Source organism: Diceros bicornis, chromosome 35 (genome assembly GCF_020826845.1).
Source record: "Diceros bicornis minor isolate mBicDic1 chromosome 35, mDicBic1.mat.cur, whole genome shotgun sequence".
Classification (NCBI taxonomy): domain Eukaryota; kingdom Metazoa; phylum Chordata; class Mammalia; order Perissodactyla; family Rhinocerotidae; genus Diceros; species Diceros bicornis.
In genome coordinates this window covers 17,637,713-17,655,205 of record NC_080774.1, presented here as the reverse complement: position 1 = coordinate 17,655,205, position 17,493 = coordinate 17,637,713, and the positions used below count along the sequence as shown (strand labels likewise).

General features: G+C 38.7%; 1 protein-coding gene across 11 annotated transcripts in view; it reads right to left on the bottom strand.

Annotated features, from left to right (window-relative positions):
• Positions 1-17,493, bottom strand: part of GIT2 (GIT ArfGAP 2) — a 48,176-nt gene that overhangs the window by 27,505 nt on the left and 3,178 nt on the right. For 9 of the 11 annotated variants that reach the window (XM_058531601.1, XM_058531597.1, XM_058531599.1 and 6 more), the window contains exons 2-9: positions 16,523-16,656; positions 14,386-14,498; positions 13,653-13,758; positions 12,028-12,114; positions 11,788-11,918; positions 9,694-9,788; positions 3,656-3,701; positions 2,460-2,511 (exon numbers count right to left, since the gene is read on the bottom strand). In XM_058531601.1, coding sequence (XP_058387584.1) covers positions 2,460-2,511; positions 3,656-3,701; positions 9,694-9,788; positions 11,788-11,918; positions 12,028-12,114; positions 13,653-13,758; positions 14,386-14,498; positions 16,523-16,656 — 764 coding nt within the window. The remainder of the gene's footprint in view (positions 1-2,459; positions 2,512-3,655; positions 3,702-9,693; positions 9,789-11,787; positions 11,919-12,027; positions 12,115-13,652; positions 13,759-14,385; positions 14,499-16,522; positions 16,657-17,493) is intronic. The other 2 variants (XM_058531602.1, XM_058531598.1) reach the window with 1 other exon arrangement.

Below are 17,493 nucleotides of genomic sequence, written 5' to 3'. Positions count from 1 at the left end.
TGGGGCTTTGGGTGGAGGGGTGGGAAGGAGGAGGATTGGCAATAGATGTTAGCTCAGAGCCGGTCTTCCTCAGCAAAAAGAGGAGGATTAGCATGGATGTTAGCTCAGGGCTGCTCTTCCTCACCAAAAAAAAAATCTGTAATTATGATTGAGCTTCAGTCTAAAAAAAATGCATCTGAAACACGAATTAGAAGAAATACACCAAAATACTGACTCTCAATCCATTAATATAGTGAATGAGTATGATTCCCCTTCTCTATTTTCCAAATTTTCTCTAGTGCGGTTACATTACATTTATAATTAAAAATAAACCCTGAGAACCTTTTGCTGGATAAGGTGATGAAGGATTGGGAACTTGAACTTGCATCATAAATACCCACTGTCTTTCCTCTAAGAGGCTACAAGTTAATGCTATGATTTCTAACAATAACTACAACAGCAATACTGATTGAAGGCTTACATCCCAGGCACTGTGCTAATATTACCATATTTAATAGTCACAACACCTCTATGAAGATAGGAACTACTATTATCCCACTTTACAGACAAGGAAATTGAAGCACAGAAGTTAGTAGCTTGCCTCAAGTCACAAAAGCCAATAAGTGATGGACCTGAGATCCAAGTTTAAGTTTCTCAAAATGTTAACACTTACTAATTCAAGGACTATACTAGCCTTATTATATTTCTCTCAGCTTCTCACTAGGGAGGGAGGGATACGGATTGTAGGAAAAACAGTGAATTGGCACTGATAAGAGCCCTCACCTGTGAGGAGACCACAGTGTGGGGTCAACAAGTAATAACTGCAGCTCACCCTCCCTGAGCAGTTCTGATCTGCAACCCTTGCTGGATCTTTATCTCCCTTTCTAGAAGAGGACACCAAGGCACAGAGAGGCTAAGGGGCGTGTCAGAGCTGAGATCTGTACCTGCCACTCTGACCCACAGCCCAAGTTCTTGAGAGCTACACTCAACTTTGTTGCAGATATTCACCTAGTGCCTGCTACATGCTAGATATGACAGACATTGCCCCAGCTCTCATGCAGCTTTCAGCCTAGCAAACGCAGGATAGGCAAAGGGAGCTTGGGTGTTATCTATAATGTTTAAATTATTTGAAATAAAAATTGGCTTGCATACTATAAGAAATTAAAAGGAAATCATAGAATATTTAGTACTGACTCCAAAGTTTATCATCTTAATCTTCCTTAAGAAAAGTCAATAAAACACACAGACACACAAAACCGTAGATACAGAACACAGAGACACGAAACAAATTGCATAAAATACATTTATTTCATATTACAGTTAAATACTAGTTATGATAAATTCATTTTATGTAATATTTAGTACTTAACATTATATGAAGTTCTAGTGAAGGGTCTTCTGTGAAAAGGGGGATGAAGAAAAAGTCATAACTTGGTTGCAATTCCAGAGTTAGGCTGTGGGAAAACTCCTACCTACACCGTGAAGGCAGTCGGATTTCAGCCACTTGAGTGATGAAAGGGATGCAAGCTGGGAAAGGAGAATACTGCAGGCAAAAGAGCATTCCTGAAAGAGGGCTTGCAGGTGCCTCAGAGAGCGCTAACTCACAAAGAAATGCTTAAACACACGCAACATACACACGATGGGAATCAGCTGGGAAGTAGGGCAAGAACCGAAAGGTGCGAGTTGGATGACACCCTTAAGGGTTATGGAAAGAAGTGAAGAATCTTGACTCTGATCCAGGGAGCAATGAGAAGAGCTGAGGTGGGTAATCTGGTGGTTCAAATGGCTGGGGAAGTGCCCTGGTGAGGCTTCATTTGTGGGGACTAAACAAAGAGAAATCGTTCCCAGAGAGGTAGATTTCCTGGGGCCCTGACTAAGGCTGAGGTGGGCAGGATGGAAAGAAAGAAGCAGACTAAAGTGAGGTTGTCACCTGCAGAACTGGGCAAACTCTGAGCACATACCTGGGGCAGGACCACCAGCTTTTAAAAACATACATTTACAAAGCTCTGATGAATGGCATGAGATATGCACGACAGTTACTATGGTGGCTGGATCCCAAATGGCAGCAAGTGAATCTGTGGTGCTCACCATTCCAGCATTAGCTTTTATCCTTCTTTAGCATCCTATGAGGCTACAGGAAGTAATTCCAAGAGGTGTGTCCCACTTACTCATTTACACTGAGAGAAACTAGAGAACTCTTACCAGGAGAAACAACTTCCTAACATCAAAGGCATAGTCTTCACTTTTAAAATGATGGAGAAAAATGGCGTTATTTGAAGCAGAGCCAATAAACTGGATATACTAAACTAAACGGTACTTTCAGTCTTCTTCACGACATACTCAATGGTCTGCTTCTGATTTAACAACCCCTAAGAGCATGAAATAAAGTCATCTGATGCAATAGGTAATGGGCTGAGAGCAGTATTAGTAGGACACATGATTTCCCATACTGGGGTTCACTAGGAAATAGACATACTCACAGATTGAAGTTTCTTCTTAGCAGCTTTTGCCAATTCAGACAAATCCAGGCTGCTAAGAAAATGTACAAAACTAATAAGCAAATAAAACCATTTTTGGAGCTCTGTAGAAGATTAAGATAGCCAAGGGATCAAGATATTAATTACAGTTCATGGACATGGTCAGAGCCAAAAATTCTATAGCCCAATAGAGCCAGTGAGGAAACTCTGAACAGAGAACAACTTGGTGAAAGTAACTCCTTGTAGAAATACCATAATCATGTTACATGGTAAAGAGAAAAAGAATCACCTACTAACTAAAAGACAAAACTATTGCCAGGTTAGTCCCCAGGTTCTTTATGTGAGAAGTCACAATTTTTGAAGTTGTTATAAAAAAAGCATGTTGGAAGAAAATATGAAAAGGGCAGAATGTGAAACACCAGAATGGCAAGATTACATCTGGAATAGCAGTTAATCATTTCATAAACTCTTGTCAGTATCTGTGCAAAGGTAATTGGCTAAATAAGGGTTTAAGGTTCATTCCTACAGCCATGAACTCATCTGACCTTATAACCAGGGGTCGGCAGATTATAGCCCACTTTTTGTTCAGCCCATGAGCTAAGCATGGTTTTGACATTTTTAAATGATTGAAAAAAAAAAACAACAAAGGAAGAATAATATTTTATAACGTGAAAATTATATGAAATTCAAATTTCAGTGTGTCCAGAAATAAAATTTCATTGTAACAGACACACCCTTCATTTACGTAGTGTCCATGGATGCTTTCATCTACAAGTGGCAGAGCTGAGTAGTTGTGACAGAGGCCGTATGGCCCACAGAGCCTAAAATATTTACCATCTGGCCCTTAAGAACAACAAAAAAATTTGCTGATCCCTGTTATAGACAAAGGATATACTCTCTTATAATACAGAAATATTCTGTGATACAATCTACAGACACAATATACTGTCACATCTGGCTAAAACTGTGACAATATCACTGACTCCAATTTTCTTATTAGCAAATTTGTTACTTGTGCTCTTTCAAACTTAAGTTTTATATGGTGGTTTACTTACAGCCGTCTTATTTCCAAATTGTATAGCCATAAAAGAGAAAAATGTATGGGCTTTGTTAAACACAAAATATAATACACTTAAACACTACACAACCAAGGAAATATTAGTGACAGATAACATTGTTCGGTATTTCAGTGCCCTTACCTGTCTGCCATTTGAGGTATTATAAAGTGCTGTCCATTTTTGTGATCTGAAACAGAAACCAAGCCAAAGTTTTGTTCATATAAATACTGATAAGATCTGTAAAGGACTACCAACATTATTTTCTCAATTTATGTTTTGCAAGTAGTATCTTCCCATAATTATGAATATGTGGGGGAACAGAAGTTGCCAGATTGGCTACAAATTCCCAAAGACCTGGCCAGTAGCAAGGATCATATCCTCATTTTCTTCTGGTACAAAGGTCCAGACATCATTAAGCAGAAAGCCTATGCTCACTCTAATCCTACGCTTCGTTCCTCCCCAGTATAACTGATGATCTTCAGCCACGGACAGAACCTTTAGGAGCTGAATTAGCTCAGAGCAGGCTTCCATCAGCTCTCCATGTGGAATGGTGGAGCTTCCATGAGCTTTGGTGGCTCACCTTCAAATCAATCAATTAGGATAAAACAGACAGGGCCGGGGCAGGCGGTCTCAGCAGATCCAGGCAAGTGCTCCACCTCCTACAAGGCTTACTGACTCTGTCTTAATCTACCTTCTGGAGGACACTGACCATGTGCCAATGAATAAAGCCACTATAAGCATTCACATACAGGTTTTTGTGTAAACATAAGTCTTTATTTCTCTTGGGTAAATACCTAGGAGTGGGACTGCTGGGTTACCGGTATAAATGTACATGCAATTTGGTAAGAAACTGCTAGACCTTTTTCCAGAGTAGCTCTATCATTTTGTTTTCCAGTCAGCAATTTATGAGTTACAGTGGCTCTGCATCTCTCCCAGCACTTGTATTGTCAGTTGTTTTTTTTTTAATTTTAGTCATCCTAATAGGGTATATAGTGGTATCTCACTGTGGTTTTAATTTGCATTTCCCTAATGGCTAATGAATCTGAGCTTCTCTCTTCAGGTGCTTATTTGCCATCTGTATATTGTTTTTGCCCAGTTTTTATGGGTTGTTTGTTTTCTTACTCTTGAGTTTTAAGTATTTAGGTATAAATATTCTGGATCTAAGTCCTTTGTTGTGATTCTACACAACACATGATGTGATTTCAACATCATGTAGAAAATATCACGTAGAATTTCTTCTTCAAATGTTTGGTAGAATAGTCTCATTTAATGTGCAAAACTTGAAATGTGAACTCCAAACACTTAAAAATATCCATTAAGAATCACCACTGCACAGCTAGCAAACTATGTGAGTCATAAACCCTATTTATTGTATTGCTATATGACAACACTACTTCAGCTGGTTCACAGTATTCACCAGTGAAATCATCTGGGCTGGGGTTTTCTTTACTGGAATGTTTTTAAGTACAAATTCAAATTCTTTAAAATGTAAAATGATAAATATGTAAAATGTAATATGTAAAATGATTACATATTTACATTCTCTCTTTCTTCTTGGGTAGGTGTTGGTAGTTTGTGGCTTTCAAGGAATTGGTTCATTTTATCGAAGTTGTCCAATTTATGTGGATAGACTTATTTATAACATTTTTGCGTTATCCTTTAATGTCTGTGAGATTTGCAGTAATATTCCCCTGTGTGTATTCTTTCTTTTTTCTTTGAAAGTATGGCTAGACGTTTATCAATTTCATTGATCTTTCTGAAGAACTAGTTTTTGGTTTCCTTGATTTCTCTCTACAGTTTTCCTTTTTCAATTTCATTGATTTCTGCTCATCTTTTTCTAGTTTCTTAAGGGGGAAGGTTATATTAAAGATTTGAGACTTTTCTTCTTTTCTTCTTTTTTTAAAATTTTATTTATTTATTTTTCCCCCCAAAGCCCCAGCAGATAGTTGTATGTCATAGATGCACATCCTTCTAGTTGCTGTACATGGGACGCGGCCTCAGCACGGCCGGAGAAGTGGTGCGTCGGTGCGCGCCCGGGATCCTAACCCGGGCCACCAGCAGCGGAGCGCACGCGCTTAACCGGTAAGCCACGGGGACGGCCCTAGACTTTTCTTCTTTTCTAATATAAGAATTTAATGTTATAAAATTTCCTATAAGTATTGCTTTAGCTGCATCCCACAAATTTTGATATGTTGTCTTTTCATTTTTGTTCATCTGAAAATATTTTCTAATTTCCCTTGAGATTTCCTCTTAGCCCATGGATTACTTAGAAGTATGTTGTTTAATTTCCAAGCATTTGGGTATTTTCTAGTTATATTTTTACTATTTATTCTAGCTTAATTCCATTACGGTCAGAGAATATACTTTGTAGGATTTTAATTCTTTAGATTTCCTAAGGTTTGTTTTATGACCCAAGAAATGGTCTATCTTCGTGAATGTTTGATGTGTACTTGAAATGAACATGTATTCTGATGTTGTTGGGTAGAGTATGCTATAAATGTCAACCAGATGCAGCTGGTAGATGGTTTGGTTTCAGTTCAATATCCTTGCTGATTTTCTATCTATCAGTTCTATCCATTACTGAGTGAGGACTGGTGAATCTCCCACAATAACTGCAGATTTGATCTTTTCTCCTTTCAGTTCTATCAAAGTTTGTTTCATGTATTTTGAAGCTCTGTTGCTGGGTGCGTACACATTTAGAATTGTTATGTCTTCTTGGGGAACGGACCCTTTTATCATCAAATTATGTCCCCCTCTCTCTCTGCTAATTTTCCTTGCTCTCAAGTTTACTTTGTTATTGATATTAATATAGCCACTCTAGCATTTTTTTACTTAGGATTTGCATGGTATACCTTTTTACACTTTTTTTTTTTTTTTGTGAGGAAGACTGGCTCTGAGCTAACCTCTCTTGCCAATCCTCCTCTTTTTGGTGAGGAAGATTGGCCCTGAGCTAACATCTGTGCCCATCTTCCTCCATTTTGTATGTGGGAGGCCGCCACAGCATGGCCTGACGAGTGGCGCACTGGTCCGCACCCAGGATTTGAACCTGCAAGCCCTGGGCCGCCAAAGCAGAGCGCATGAACTTAACCACTACACCACCTGGCTGGCCCCAACACCTTTTTGCTTTTAACTTACCTATATCACTATATTTAAAGTGGATTTCTTGTAGATGGCATACAGTTAGGACTTGTTTTTTGTTTTACATCCAGTCTGACAATCTCTGCTTTTAATCGGTGTGTTTAGATCATTAACATTTAATGTAATTATTGATATGTTTGGATTTAAGTCATAATTTTCTTACATAGTTTCTGTCTGGGCTTCAGTTTTTTGCTCCTCTCTCTCGCCTGTCTCTTTTTTGAATATTTTGAATCAAAATATCTTCTGATTATTTGAGTCAATTTTAACATTCCATTTTAGTTTGTCTCTTGACTTTCTGACCATATGTCATTGTATAATCTTTTTTAGTGGTTGTGCTAGGGATTATAATATATATGACTTTTTATAGTCTGCTTAGAAATCATATTTTACCATTTTAAGAAGAATGCAGAAATCTTACCTCCATATTTCTTTTACCCTTTCCCAGAAACCTTTTAGGTAGTAGTTGTCAAATGTATTACATTAACATATGCTAAAAACCCCACCAGACAATGTTATAATTTTTGCTTTAAATTGTCATACATATCTAAAAGAACTTACGAGGAAAACATAGTCTATTATATTCATCCAGATACTGTTTCTGTTGCTCTTCTTTCATTCCCGAAGTTCCAAGATTCCCCCTGGTATAATTTCCCTTCCACCCAAAGAACTTTTTTTTAGTGTTTCTGTTGGAGCAACTAATTATTTTCCTTCATCTTAAAATGTTTTTATTTTGCCTTCATTCCTGAAGGTTATTTTCACTGGAAACCGAGTTCTGGGTGACAGTTCTTTTCTTTCAGTACTTTAAAAATATCGTATGGGCCGGCCCCGTGGCTTAGCGGTTAAGTGTGTGCACTTCGCTGCTGGCGGCCCGGGTTCGGATCCCGGGTGCGCACCAACACACTGCTTCTCCGGCCATGCTGAGGCCGCGTCCCACATACAGCAACTAGAAGGATGTGCAGCTATGACATACAACTGTCTACTGGGGCTTTGGGGGAATAAATAAATAAATAAAATTAAAAAAAAAATAAAATAAAAATAAATAAAAATATTGTAAAAATACTTCCTTTTCATCTCCACGGTTTCTGATGAGAAATCTATAGTCATTCAAATAATTGCCTATATGTTATGTGTTATCTTTTTCCTTGGCTGCTTTCGAGGTGTTTTCTTTGTCTGGGTTTTCAGCAATTTGATTTTCATGTGTTTGACTGAAGATTTCATGAGTTTATCTTGTTTGGGGTTCTCTGAACTTCCTGAATCTGTAAGTTTATGTCTTTTGCCAAATTTAGAGTTTTTAGCCAGTATTTCTTCAAATATTTTTCCTGCACCAGATTCTTCCTGGTCTCTTTCTGGGAGTCTGATAATACAAATGTGACCTTTTGATATCGTCCTACTTTTCTCTCTTGCTCAAAGTGGATAACTTCTAGTAACCTATTTTCAATTCACTCGCTCTTCTTTGTTATTTCCATCTGCTATTAAGCCCATCCAATGAGTTCTAAAATTTTACTTATTGTATTTTTTCAGTTCTGACATTTCTATTTGGTTCTTTTCTATATCTTCTATTTCTCTGCTGAGACTTTCTATATTTCTATCTGTTTCAAGAATGTTCACACTTACCTCTTAGAGCATGTCACTATCTGCTTTAAAATCTTTGATAATTCCCACATCTGTGTTCATGTCTGTTGACTATCTTTTCCCTTGCAAGTCTTTGGGATTTTCCTGTTTCTTCATATGTAAAGTAATTATGGATGGTATCATGGACGTTTTGAATATTATGTTGTGAGACTCTGAGTCTTCCTTAAATTCTACAGACAATGTTAATATTTTTGTTTTAGCAGTCAACTGACCAGGTCAGGTTCTGTCTCCCGGGCCAAGTGGTGAGAGGAGAGAGAGCAAAAAAAAACCAATACCCTCATGCTCTGGGTCAGAGATTAAGGCAACTGCGCTGCCACTGCTGTTGCCACCACTGCAGCCACAGGATTGCCTAAGGGCTACAGTGGGGGGAAAAGGAAGAAGAAAGAGAAAAAACCCCAGAGGAATCCCCCTACTCTCTCTCCCGTAGAAAAGTCCCATTTCCTGCTCCTCAGACCAGACAGAAAAGGCTTCTTTACATCTGTCATGCAGTCCCAGGCTTCAGGCTGTTGTGGAGGCCATATCAGAAGTAAAATAAACAGGACACTCACCACCACCTTGATGGTACTCTAAGTTCCCTAGTCCACCAGCTAGAGTCCTCAGATAGCTACTCTATGCATTTGGTCCGGGGTTTTCAATTGTATTCCTCAGGAGACACAGGGTGAGGTGTGCTTACTCTATCTCACCAGGAACCAGAACCACACCAGGGACTCTTAACTCTACTGTACAACCAGTGCAGAGAACCACCATATACATGTATGTGGATATCAGGGGTTGGCAAGCTTTTTCTGTAAAGGGCCAGATAGTCAATATTTTAGCCTTTATGGCCATATGGTCTCTGTCGCAACTACTCAACCTACTCAACTCTGCTCAGCAATAGATAATATGTAAATGCATGGGCATGGCTATTTTGCAATAAAACTTTATTTATAAAAACAGGTGACAGGCTGGATTTGGCCCACGGACTATGGTTTGCCAACCCCAGTTCTACCTCACAAATAAAGTTGGCTAATGGCAAAGTTCACTTTTGGACTTTGTTCCATTCCGTAGATAGCAGAATTCTTCAAATAACTACAAACGTCATTGCTTTGCTCTTCCATTTCTAGTCCCATTACGCACGAGAACTGTGGCGCACACTCAGTTTTGGTTCGATATGTTCTTTGATTCTTGAAACAGCCACTACTCTAGACCTAAAATAAAGTTTTAGAAACTAAAATTCAAGGAGATTTGACTGATCTTATATCTTTTACATATAACTGAAAATGCCATAGTTATCATTTCAAACAGAAATCCTTATTTACAATTTTCTTGAGAATATGTCAAAGCAGAGGTCATAAACAATAGCGTCTCAACTTGTTTCTCCAGAGACTCACCGACTGGAGGGGTGGAGAGGCTGTTCTCCTTTCACTCACCTGGTTTCCTGCCACAGAGATAGAAGGCTAGTCTGTCAGTCAGCTCATACTGTATTTCTACAAGGCGTTCTGCCAGCTCATGATGCCCTCCTTGCCTACCAAGAGAAAACAAAGTACCATTTATATCGCTCACCAGCCACTGGCTCTAGAATAGAAAAAAACAGAGACGTCTCCTGAGACACCTGAGTGATTTATCAAACGTGACTTTTTGGAACAATCAACCTTTTTGTGTGAGGTAAACTGGCAAGGTCTACTTCGATTCCCACCTTTATAAACTCTTTTCACAATCTGAACTATCCTCTTTCCTTTATTAATTTATAAGACAGAATACTTAATAAGGAATTCAAGGACTTATGAGAGGAATAAAGAATAACTTCATCTAATGAGGTAGAATATAAAATTAATAAATGGTCTAGGGTAGAGGTTCTCAAAAATTAACTAGAGTGCTTTAAAAAATATACAGATGTCCAGGCCCCACCCTTGGAAATTCGGAATCAGTAAGGATGGGATGAGTGTGGACATCAACATTTTGAAGAAGGTCCTTCCTCTAGATGCTTCTGATGCAGTCTGATTCTGGACGAGAGTTTAGTAATCACTTCAAGGTCTTTGATTCAGGGAAAGACAGACCAACCTAATGCACAGCTCACACCTGTAGCCACTTTCACCTCCTTATCTGTTATTTCCATAACAGAGAATATTAAGTTTGCCTTTCTTCATTCATGAAATAAATATTTAAGCTGCTTGAAATCCTTTTAGTAACAAGGCATATAAATAAATTATTACATTGAGAGACAATTATATGCAAGGTACACATGAGAAAATTCCAAGGTAAGTGATAGTAAGTATCATTTACTAAGGGCTCTCTTCCTCTTAAAAGATGAAGTCTAGTTTCTGCCAGTTTCTCTTTCCACCCTTCAAGACACTACAATATATTCTCCAACCTACCACATATCTTTGATTTCTGCAATGCACATCTTTTTTCTCATTTTTTTAACACCTGAAATGAAATGAGGAAGTATCCTACAATTGATGGTACATTATCATTTAATTGGCCAAGTTTTTTTTAATTGGTATGAAATAACAATGACCAGTACAATCAGTGGAATCTTAGACCTGATGACATACTGTATTCCTCAATACCTTAGCTCTTCTTATTCCCAGATACCTCTGCTCTATCCAGTCAGGTCCCCTGCTGTGCAGAACATGCCCTGTCCAACCCTCCCTCCTGAACTTGACTCATGCCTTTCTTCTCACCTGGAATGCCTTAGCTCCTCCTTACACATCCAACTCCAACCTATTCTTCAAAAACCAACTAAAGAAATTTCTTAATGATTTGACAAGGAAGAAGCTCCATATATGCCTTTTAAGACAGGTGTCCACTTTGGCAATGAATTCCACATTATCTTGCCTCATTTAACTCTTTCATGCACTTATGAATCATCTCCTTCATGAGACAGTAAATTCTGGGAGGGCCGAGTTTTGTCATTTCACCCATCTTATCCTCTGCAGAGCAGAGTATAGCGCTTTGCAGTTAATAAAGTTAATTTGGAAAAAGAAGGAAAGATACCCATCTTCTATCATTTAAATTATATTCAAGATTAATCTGTGGATTTATTTTTCCAACATTTCACAGTCAAAATCTTTAAACAAAGAAAAATTAAAGAATTTTACAGTGAGCACCCAGACATCCACTACCTAAAACCTACAATCAACATTCACTATACTTGTTTAATCACATATCTATCCACATAGATTTGTTTTTAAGTTCAAGCAATGACTAAAACTATTAAAAAACTCAGAAGTGGGTTCTGCAATTCTTGATACTTGATTTGGACTCTATAGCTCAAGTACCACTGCATTATAAAGGATTACATGGAAGACTGGAAGCTAAGCACACTGGGTAATCGTTCTACCTTCCCTGACTTTGCCAGGATCTGAGCTCATACGCGTGTGAAATGTCTTATCTGTAAAATAACAGAATGTAAACCTTTAAAGGGGTTAAATGGTAATCACACACAATTTAGCTACTTAACAATGAATCATACATGACATAAATAATCCCAGAGAGAAGTGACAAGAATCTAGGTCTCTTACCTTGCATAATCAACAGGAGTTTTCCCACTAGAATCTTGTGTGCCTGGGTCTGCTCCATATACTGCCAATAATTCTGCCTGTAAAATCTGCCCTGCTTTGGAGGCAACATGGAGTGGGGTGTTCCCTTTTTCCTAAGAATCATTAATAAAAAGTAGACAAAAAAGCAAATTAAATAAAGTCTCCACGAATATAACCCATTTAGTTTCAATTTAATATCTGAATCAAGTCATGCTTTCTTACAGGGTGAAAGAAGTTGGCTTGTGCTCCTAAAGATAACAGCCTTAAACAGGTTTCAAGATTCCCTGTTCTCACGCTTGAATGGAGTTGCTGAAAAACACACAAAGAAAAAAGAGTATCTGTGAACAGTGTAAAGAATGATGTACCACAGCAGCTGGCAGACCACTTTAACCTACGGTACATTACGAAAACATAATCTTTATCTAGCTCAGTAAGGTGGATGAAGTGGTCTTTCCCTTGCTGGTCACAACCACCCCTGAGCTCTAAGGTGGGGTCAGGCCCATTTTACTGATAAGAAAGCTAGGGCTGGAAAGGCTGCCCGAATGCACAACTTGTTTAAGTGGTACAACCAGACTCTGAGGGAGAGGCGTATGAGGAGGTGGTTGAGTATGGCTCTGAAGTCTGAGAGACCTCTATTTCAAACTATATACCCTTTAAGCTGTGTGACCTTGAGGAAGTTCTTTAAGCAATCTCAACCTCAGTTTCCTTATCTCTAAAATAGTGATAATAAAGTCACCTATTCACAGGGTTACTGTAAGTAGACAATGAAATAGTGCTTAGCACGAGCGTGGTACATAGGAAATGCTCACAGAATACAGCTGCTATTATTATTATAATTATTGTTGTTGTTTGTTGTTGTTGTTATTGAACCTGAGGCTTTAGGGTTTTATTCTACACTGTGTAAACTACAGGATTCCGCCTTATACCATACCCTCTCCACAATACTAATCTTGGCCTTGCAAACAATGCTTTAAGGAAGTCTTTCAGGGTGGGAAATAGGCCTGTAGTATATCAAATTCTGTACTAAGGCAGAAAAGCTCTTACACATTCAGAAGATGAGCTGCCTCCCTCCAAGTCTAACCTAGAATTGTCCAAAATGCAATGATCCTCATCATAGGAATGGGGAAATCTACTTTAACATCTATATCTAAGTCTTATTTTTCTTTACTTAATTAATTTTATTTTTAAAAATTATGGTAAAAAACACATACCAAGTCTTACTAACTAATGGAAGTAACAATTATATACACTTCTATGCAGTTTAAAATTCTGAATTGTGAGTGCCTGTGCTCTGTGTGAGCACTTGCAAAAAGCAGTGCTTTGAAGATAAAGATACGTATTTTTCATGGCATGTCTCAAAAACATGCAAAGGCCCACATAAAGAAAACTAGCTATTCATTTTACAACTATAATAAACCATCCCGTGTACTACAGCTTTGAGTCACACCCTGCTTCCTGAAGATCCTACTCAGTACGCAACCTAGAAACCCGAAGAAGTCCCACAAACTTTCTAGTCCCCTCTAGAAACAAACTCGGAGATGATTCCTATTTCAAACTTAAAAAACAAAAAACTTATTGAAATATAATTTTAAAACCATATCTGAAAAACAGAAATGGTTTTCTAGATACTTATTTTTCCTCTTTGCCCTTGTACCTCCACTAACATGAATGGCTGCTACTTGAATTAAGATTAAAGATGATACCAAATGCAAAAAAAACTTAATTATTTAGTGTAGAGAAAGGAGTTTTTTTTTTGCTTCTCTTTTCTTCCTTTTTAAGTTTTTTTCAAACAAAACAACACACTGTTTCATCTAGCCATTTTAAGGATTCCAAAAGGTATGACCCACCTTACTAAGATCTTTGGCAGTCACACTATCGTCATCCCGGCAGGGCAAGCGATGGACAAATGCTAACATCTGATACTTGGCTCTGATGAATTCCTCTTTATTAGGACTGATTCGAAAACAAAAAAGAAAACAGTTCACTTGCAGTTCAGATACAACATTCCCCATTCTTTAGACTGTAAAAAGAAGAGGAAGTGACCCACATCCCCCACTCAAGAATAAAATGGACAATACCAAAATAAGTTTCAGCAGTGTGTGAGACCTGAAGTCTGAAAATATATATTAGCCATTATAATGGTCAGGACTGCAGAATACCTGCTTTTTATAGCATCTTTCTTCTCTGTGTAATTTTCTTAATTGAGCTAGCAACCTTGTGAGGAAGCGGCATTTTGTCCCATCTCCTAGGTGAGGCTTCATGCAGACTGGAGCCCCAAACCTAGATTTCTGGTCTGACTTCCTCTTGTTCAAGCACCTAAGCTTAAATCTGATTACATCAACAGCTTCCAAGTCTTAGTCTCAAACTGGAGAAACCATTGACTTGTGCTGGGTAACCATGCAACAGAGATGGTCCCGGGCCCGGCCTCGTTCTGCATTTCTAACAGCAAAGAGCTCAACACACAAATGGGGTAACCACCTCCTGTGCTGCCCTTGTGGATGCTCGTCAAACAGCTGCACTCCTTTCAGTGGGCCCCATGTGTTACAAAGAAATAAAAGTATTTATAAACATTCCACTCACTGTACTTTATCCTGTGGATTAGCTTTACGTCTTCCACTCATAATAGAGGCAGGGTCCAGCAAACAATGCTCCCATATAGAATTAGCACCATTATTACACAAAGTTTCAACCATCTAAAATCAAGCAGAATAAAATCATATTTTAATTTCTTTCCACAAATATTCAGTGGGAACCAGTGATTGAACTGATTTTTGTTTGAAAACAAGGCGCCATTACAAACACTAGCGTGACTGGGATGTCATGCACAGTATTATTTTCTGATTTTAGAAAGAGAAAGATGCACCTGTACACAGGATTCGGGTTTGACCAGGAGGATAACTAAATACTTCAATGGGTTTGATTACATTGTTCTTATAGATTATGAAGGAAGAGTACGTCGACACTTTAGGGTAGTGTTTCTCAAGCCTGAAAAAGCAAATACTACTTCAAGGTTCTTAACAACCCATGTACCACCTAGACTACCCACTTAACACTGTTCTTTAAATTCACTCACTTAAAATGTTTACTAGCAGTTATGGTTTGATGTGCTAGTTATAGTTTTCTTATACACATTAAAATAATGCAACCATTAAAATAAATATTTGAGTATGACCTACAACTGCCTTGAGTACCACCGGTGATTCATGTGCCATACTTCATGAATTGTTGTTTTAGGGTCAACCCTGGCATTTTAAACTACTCATCTCTGGACTTTATTCAGATCCTATAATAAAATCTGTAAACACAGACCTGAGAGCTGTAAACACCCAATTTCACATGAGAATGAGCTGTCAGAAACTTCTGAGCAAAACTTATTAATAAACCATATCTCCTAATTTCATTTCAAAGTGTGACTCCTGACATGGCCCCAACTGTTTTTTTTTTTTTTTAATTAATTAATTAATTTATTTTTCCCCCCAAAGCCCCAGTAGATAGTTGTATGTCGTAGTTGCACATCCTTCTAGTTGCTGTATGCGGGACGCGGCCTCAGCATGGCCGGAGATGCGGTGCGTCGGTGCGCGCCCGGGATCTGAACCCGGGCCGCCAGCAGCGGAGTGCACGCACTTAACCGCCAAGCCATGGGGCCGGCCCTCCCCAACTGTTGAGATCAGCCCTGAGCTAACATCCGCCAATTCTCCTCTTTTTTTGCTGAGGAAGACGGCCCTGGGCTAACATCTGTGCCTATCTTCCTCCACTTTATATGGGACGCCGCCACAGCATGGCTTACCAAGCAGTGCGTCGGTGCACGCCCGGGATCCGAACCAGCAAACCCCGGGCCGCCGCAGCGGAGCGCGCGCACCTAACTGCTTGCGCCACCGGGCCGGCCCCCCTCCCCAACTGTTTTTTACACTACTGGAGATACTGTCACATCAGAGACCCAAACCTACTTGTTTTAGTCCCTTGGCTTGTGTAGGCAAGTATAAGGGACATGTTGTGCAGCTGCCATAGATTTAGTAAAATATGTACTCAAGACAAATGAAGGCGAAACACTTGCTTAATTCTGAGTTCCAATAGAACTTGAAGAATGTGAACCCCAAAATAGAAGTACACATGACATGACATCGGACCCCAAATAAAACAAAGACCCACTTAACACTTAACAATCAATCAAAACACATTAACTTAATTTGGTCTCTAACTAGTAACTAGAACTTTAAGCAAATTTAAATCAGATGTTTCAGAAATTACTGAGGAATCCCAGTCCACGCTTCTATCAGAGCAGGAAAAAATGTTCTAGAAATATTAGCAGGTACTCAGGAATAAGTGCATTAATGAAAACTTTCTAAGGCAGTTTAGCTTTCAGAAACGTTCATCATAGTATGTGGAAAAGACAGACTGTTTAAAAACAATTTCTGGTGACATTCTAGAAAGTCAGCAGTGAAACAGTACTAAGAAATTTGAATCTCTCCCTCCCTCCCACCCTCTCTCTCTCTCTCTCTATGCTTATGGTACAAGTTTTATGTTAGAAAGAACAAGATCTTGAATGAATTCAATACTTATATATATATAGCATTGATGGTCATGGTACCTCTATTCAGCTATAATTCAAACATTTTTGTAAGATTTAAGAAGTACAGTAGGAGAAATTTTAGTTGCTAAGACAGTAAGCCCTAAAAACTGAAATTATAAACCACGAGAAGAAGAATTCTTATCCTACCTGAAGCAATGTTGGAGGCCATGGTGTGTGTTTAAGATGCCTTACTTGAGAGATGTGCCGCCCTAAACTCCGATGGACACTGCAGCACTCGTCACATATAAAAGTTCCCCTATTTACTGATGCCCAGGAAGGATCTGGAAAGAAGAATGAAATCTCAGTGGCCAGGACACCAGTTGGTTGCTTTTACTGACAGATGGCAAAAGATGACTGAGGTATAGTTTTTCAGAAAAACAAGACATTTTTGTTGTTTTAGTATGTTAATCAACACATCAAGCTGGTAAGCTTGTCTAATGATACTACCTATCTTGGCTGATTGGGTACAATGTTAATTGAGACTGAAAACATGAGTTGAAGTCCTAAATAAGCGGTTCTCTCTTTTCTGGTTCAGGGCCACAGTCTGTAGCCCTAACATGATGTACCATCTCAGATGCATGCTCTTTCACTCAACATAAGAGAAGCAAATTGAGAGGATACAGATGAATCATTTCATATCCATCTCCACAAATGGCAAGATAATATCATCGTGACAGTGAATAATCCACATAGCATTATCTGAAGAAAATGGCGAACAGATTACTACAAATCTACACGCCTATCTGCTTAGCAGAAAGCTGCAAGCGACAGAACTATAAAACTGTTCAGCTGCTGTGGTTCTGAGGACAGACTGGGAAACCTGGCCCCTTCCACTAGGAAACGTTCTATGACATCCATTAGTTGTTTTAAATAAACTTGAGTCCAATCTTGCAACTGATCTGAAAGAACAGAAGCTGTAACAGCAGCTTCACAGAGGCAAAGATGTAAAATAAAGACGAGTAGTATTTTTTGGTGTGTGTACAATACTTTTTTCCTGTGAAGTCCCACAGAGCTTCATTAGACATCCTTGGACACAAAGAATAATTCACACTTAGGAAGCAGTAAGAGTAATTCACACTGGGTAAGTAAACTGAATACTTAGAAACCCAAAATAAAGA